The sequence below is a fragment of the Pseudophryne corroboree genome, chromosome 1 (genome assembly GCF_028390025.1).
Source record: "Pseudophryne corroboree isolate aPseCor3 chromosome 1, aPseCor3.hap2, whole genome shotgun sequence".
In the NCBI taxonomy this organism is placed as follows: Eukaryota; Metazoa; Chordata; class Amphibia; order Anura; family Myobatrachidae; genus Pseudophryne; species Pseudophryne corroboree.
In genome coordinates, this window is record NC_086444.1 from 477,545,764 (window position 1) to 477,551,763 (window position 6,000).

Genomic DNA, 6,000 nt, shown 5'->3' on the forward strand with positions numbered 1-6,000 from the left:
TAAGGTAACATCTGGTACATGGTATCCTGATGGAAGATAGACCATCTGGTGTCAATAGGCCAACATCAGATGGTCGACAGTTAATTAGGTCTAAAGGGTCAAAAGGTCGATAGTTAAATGGTCAACACAAAAAAGGTTGACGCATGGTTTTTTATGACTGTTAGGGATAGGCACTTGGGGGAGAGTGAGTTGGGTTGCCAGAGGGTACGGTACAGGCACTAGAGGGAAGGCTAGGGTTAGGTACCAGGATGAGAGTTAGGGTTAGGCTGTGGAAGGGGATGGTTAAGGTGTATAGACACGGTGCAATATGCACTCAACTTTTCTTACGATTTTGACTATATACAGTAGTCAAAATCATAAGGAAACTTAGTGCATATTGCACCGTGTGTATACAGCTTGCGATGCCGATGCGCGGTTGGCATCGCAAGCAAAAATAGTCAAAATTGACTTGCCTGCACAGTCTATCTCGTATAAAAGATAGCCAAAATCGGTATCACAAGCACAGTCATCTTTGCTTGCGATGCCGACCACAGTCCATGTCGCATAGTGAGAATCCGGCATAGCCCGAATCTCACCGTGTGTATCGACCTTTAGAGTTAGGCAGTAGGGGGAGTGTTAGGTTTAAGGTTCGTGATAAAATAACATTAAAAAATATGTTGATACATCAATGTATCTGCTGCAATCCAGTCCGTTTTCCAGAATGCAGTTTGGACGTCCTCAATACACTGTGACTCCCCAGCTCCTCCACCACTGTGATACGGGTGTGTATCACCATACCAATGGTGGAATCCTGGCAATGAGATGCCCGGGAGGGAATGGGGGGGAGTGAGTGCAACAAAGCCCCTATGCGGACTCTGATTCACAGGTTCTATTCCTACTCTATGGGTTTCGTGGACGAGTGGGAATAGTCCCTGTTAATCAGCTTGCCGACTGTCGGGATTGTAGTTGGGGGGGGGCGTTGGGTGATAAAACTGAGACAGAGAGTGAGTGAATATAGCGCCAGTCAACCTGCTTGAGATCCAGACAGAATTGAGCGTACACCCCAAGTAGAAGCAGTGGCCCTCTGTCACGCTTGTGTTTGTTTGTGGAACCAGTGTTAGGGAAAGGTCTGTATAGGTATCTGGAGGTTTGTAGATAGAGCTGGCAGGTCTGAGGAGACCTCCTGGCATGAGTAAAGGTGCCTCCCTGATCGGGAATCAAACCCAGGTCTCAGCAGAGAGATGTCAGATTGTATCCACTAGACCACCAGGGACTTCGGTGTTGGTGATAGGATGATATATGTGGTAGAGAAGTGTGTAGCAGTGGTTTGACCAGGCTCATATTGGATTATTACTGTAGATATGAAGGACACACTCCTTACTTGATAACTTAGATAGCCGGATGCTTGAGTGGCAGAACTCAGAGTATTGACCAGGCTTAAACTGGGTTGTCTCTATAGTCCATAATCCGGGAGCACTCGGATGATAGCAGGATTGAATGCAGACCAAACACCGGGATGGATGGTAGCTGTGGATAACCAGGATCGGAATCATCTGTGTAGTATGAATGAACTGGAATGACCTGTGTAGCTAGAGATGTAGTTTGCACAGGTGTAGAGTGGGATCAGGAGTTTGTGAAGCATATAGAAACATAACTGCACCAGCAAGATATTAAATAAATGCAACAGGAGCACAGCTTTATCTTCATTCAGTTATGACTAAGATAGACATTGTACCAGCGATGACTGGGAGCCAGAGGCTAGAATATATATACCCCAGGACTGGCCAGGATTGGCTGAATAGCTTCAGGTGGTACAGAGTAGCTCAGGCTGGCTAGTGATTGTTAAATTGAAGAATAAACCGCGCTAATGATTTGTAATGTGTTTAGCAGCTCCTTCAATAAATGCAAATAGGCTAGCTGTTGGGAGCGCTTGAAATAATATTAAAAACAATATGAATGCAATACCTTTGGGGAAAAAAGGGTTAGTATATTGTATGCAGCTCTTAATAGAAGTTTTTTGTAAAACTGGTACTCCGTGCATAGGATTGCGGGTTCCGTTTGTATTACTGGAGGCTGGAGCCGCGTGTAAGTTAGCGGGGTGCCGGGAGCTTGCTAACTGTCCCTAAACCTCACTAACCTCTCGCGGCTGTGTTCCTCCTGCTGGTTGAGTCCCTTGATCTTCCGGGTGCTTCGGAGCGATGCGGCCAGCCGCGTATCTCACTGTCGGGTGGCGCAGCACCCTGAGGTCACTGAGTGTCCTGTGCACGGCTTCTTTGCGGGCGCCCAATGCGTTTTGAGCTTTCCAGCCCTAGGATACCGCCCCTGATCTTGGGTCTCTAATTTATAGTTAGTTAAAGTCTTTGTTTTACAAAAAACAGGTATTGCATTTATATGGTTTTTAATATTATTTCAATCACTCCCAACATCTAACCTTCTATTAGCTAGTTATTGGCCAGATTGCGGTCAGGTGATTGGGACAGCGGTGCTCTAGGCCTGGCTGGCTGTGGACTGCGGCCTAACAGACCAGATACATCGCATCCTTGGGGTTGATAGTGGATGCATGTACTGTGCCCAGAGTCGGCAACTGAGAGGTGCAGTAAGTGACCAAATGGCGGGTAACAAACCTGGGTTGTGACACCCTCCAAGATATCCCACCCCTAGGCTGTCACTTGACCCTGGCCAGGCCTCCCACCCAGGGCCGGCATGTGCTTAATTTTTTTGGTAAGCAAATATAGATTTTGGCGAGCCTTGATAAGATAAACTTTTTAAAGGGACAGCGCGCACCAAAGGTTTGCACTGCAAAAAAGGGTGTGGTCTCACAAGGAAGGGGCATGTCCACACTATAGTCCTCCCAAGGACACAGGGAGATAGTGGGTGACAGGGACATGGTTGGTGTCTGGGCAGGAAGGAGTGACAGGGAGACATTGGGTGACTGAAGAGGCAGAACGACAGAGAGATAGTGGGTGAATTGGGAGGCAGGGGTGACAGGAACACAGTAAAGCCTATACTTATTATACTGACCCCACATGCAGCACTGAGACATCCCCATGTGTAGGAAGGGTCACATAGCATGTATTACATCCGTGGCTGACCCGCCTGGCATCTATAGGGAGCCAGGTGACAGGGGGAGGAGAGTGGATTAGTCTAGTGGTGGTAGGGGGTTGTGGTGGATTAGCCTGCTGACAGGGAGAGGAGGGGGGATTAGTTTAGTGGGAGGAGGGGGAGATTAGTTTGGTGAGAGCAGGGCGATTAGCGTGTGAAACTGTCAAGATTAGCCTCTGGACAGGGGGAGGAGGGGGGTTTAGTCTGGTAAAGTGAGGGAGTGGGGGAGAGGTTAGCCTGATGACGGGGAGGAGGTGGGAATTAGTACGGTGAGGTAGGGGGATTAGCCTGGTGACGGGGAGGAGGGAGGAATGGCCGGGTGACAGAGGGTGAATGGGGGATTAGTGTGGTGAAACTATGAAGATTAGCCTCTTGACAGCGGAAGATGGGGGATTAGTCTGGTAAGGGGGGGTGGCGATTATCCTGATGACAGGGTTAGGAGATAGGGTTTAGTCTGGTGAAAGGGGGGGGGGGGGGAGGGTTTAGCCTGGTGACAGGGGGAAGAGGGAAACGTTGCCTAGTCATGGGGAGGTGGGATTAGTCTGGTGGGGGGTGGTTTAGCCTGGTAACAGGGGGATGTGGGAGGATCAGTCTGGTGAGGGGGGGGAGAATGGGGAATTGCAGGCACTTTCACTTGTGCTTTTGCCACATAATGCAGAGCTATGGGTTATGTAATATATTCTGTATATTACCTGCCGCTGAGCTGGGTCCCTGTCTGATGGTGACTCTGTTAATGCAGAAATGGGGCACCAGGGTATCTGACCTCCCAGCACCAGACACAGGATGGTGATACAATGTATCTGGGCCACAATTGCTGCAAGCCGAAAGTGATAGTAACACGGGAGGCCCGGCCTTCCACAGCCACCAATCACTGAACAGCCACAGCTGTCCTGCTCGGCATCTAGAAGGAGCTGTGACTGAGAGAAAAGGGTACACTTCGGGGGCCACCAGAGTCTGTGATGCATCATGGGCATCCGTGTAGGTTGGTAGCGTGGTTCAGGGTGCCCGGCGCCCTCCTCACTGGATACCCGGCGTAATGGTCGACCTGGCCCTACTCCCACCCATCCTCAAACACAGGGTGGACAAGGAGTCACAGAGGCAGCATCTGAAGAGAACAGAGACCATAGAACTTGTGTGAGGATAGGGACCGGGGGTAGTATTTCATGTTATTAGGGATTAAGGGTATTATCTGAGTGAGGATCAGCACCGGGAACTGTATATAAGGAATAATCCTGGCGGATGGGGTCCAGGAGTATTATCTAAAGCTGGGTACACATTAGACAACAGGCAATCAATGCAATGTCGTTAACGATTTCCCTTGGGAGTCCCAGACAAGCAATATAGGGCCTAATTCACCATGGAACGCATCTATGGTGCGTTTTATGGCCAATTTGTGTGTTTTTCATGACATTGATGTTAAGCAATCACTGTCTCTATCGGATACAAATTATATTCCGGCAGACAGGATGCCATGCCTGAAGACATAAAGCATACCTCAGCTCATCTATTTGCTGGCCAGCACCGCTACAGAATGTGATTGGTGCATGCAAGCCTACAGTGATGCTGCAGTACACAGGGCCCTCCTTCTTTCATCCATACTCTGGTTAGTGCATCAGAGGAGGCGAGCCTACCATACTGCCATCACGAACAGCCCCCACTTATTTATTGGCTGCAGCAGCAACACTTATCTAAATGGACTGTTGCTTTTACCATCACTACAATCTAGGGTAACATACAAACCATATGTTTCCTATGTAGTTACTGTATACTTCATCTTCAGAAATACTTTTTTTTTTTTTTCTTCCTTATAGCTGAGGCTGTTGTACGAGTGCAATCCCATGGCATACATTATGGAGAAAGCTGGAGGAATGGCTACAAACGGACTGGAGAACGTGCTGGATATAGTTCCAGAAAGCATTCACCAGAGAATGCCCATAGCCCTGGGCTCTCCAGAAGACGTGCAAGAATACATTGAGATTTTCAAGAAACATGCCAAAAAATAAAAGCTGCTGGATTCAGTTCTGGGAAGGAGTCCCAGCAGGAATGCATTACACAGCTGTGACATTTGTCACTCAGGAAAACAACTTTCTTACTTTTATAGACAATGTCAGGTGTGGCTAAGAAACATGAATAAATATTTTTATTAATCCCTGCTTTGATTCTTGTACATCACATGAGTTTTATAGGGGAATAAGTCACAGCAGAGGTTCTCAAATGTGATCCTCCAGGCACCAAAACCTGGGCCATTGGGGTGCCTTGAGGACTTCCAAATTACGGGATAAAACAGAATGAGTGAAATGGTAATTAGAGGACAAAAAGAAAAAGACTAAAAGCAGCCAATGTATAATATTACCTTGGCTCCCTAGTGATTAGTAACATTCCAGACTCTCCGTTTACCGAAGAAAGATTACCCCGATGCACTATGGGCCTGATTCAGCCCTGATCGCGATCAGGTAATAACTGTGCATGCACCGCAAAGCACTCGCATGCCGGACAACAACAACAACAACAACAACAACGGGCATAGACTATCAGTGACAGGATGGTGCGAAAGTTTTATTAGTACAGGCGTTCGCAAGGTGATGGACAGGAAGAGGCCATTTGTGGGTGGCAACTGACCGTTTACAGGCAGTGTCCGGAAAAAACGCAGGCGTTACCAAGCGTTTTCAGGGAGGGTGTGTGACGGCAGCTCCGGCCCAGATCAGCCTGTTGTGATCGCACTGAATGCGTAAGTCCTGGGCTGCGCAGACACTTCACACAGTGGATTTTAGCAGCTCGGCGTACACATGTGATTGCACACTTGCACGGCAAATTTACAGCCGAGTACAAATACCCTTAGTATTTTCCATTTACCTTTCATAACGTTCCACATAACAATAGGCACAGAGACATAATGTTAGGCTTTTTAACAGGGAAATA

At 48.0% G+C, this 6,000-nt stretch overlaps 1 protein-coding gene across 1 annotated transcript in view; it reads left to right on the plus strand.

The window, feature by feature from the left end:
• LOC134894360 (fructose-1,6-bisphosphatase 1-like) overlaps positions 1 to 5,228 on the plus strand; it is a 38,241-nt gene extending 33,013 nt beyond the window's left edge. Inside the window, exon 7 of the mRNA XM_063913758.1 lies at positions 4,893 to 5,228. Coding sequence (XP_063769828.1) covers positions 4,893 to 5,084 — 192 coding nt within the window. The 3' untranslated portion in view covers positions 5,085 to 5,228. The remainder of the gene's footprint in view (positions 1 to 4,892) is intronic.
• Positions 5,229 to 6,000: the final 772 nt, after the last annotated feature.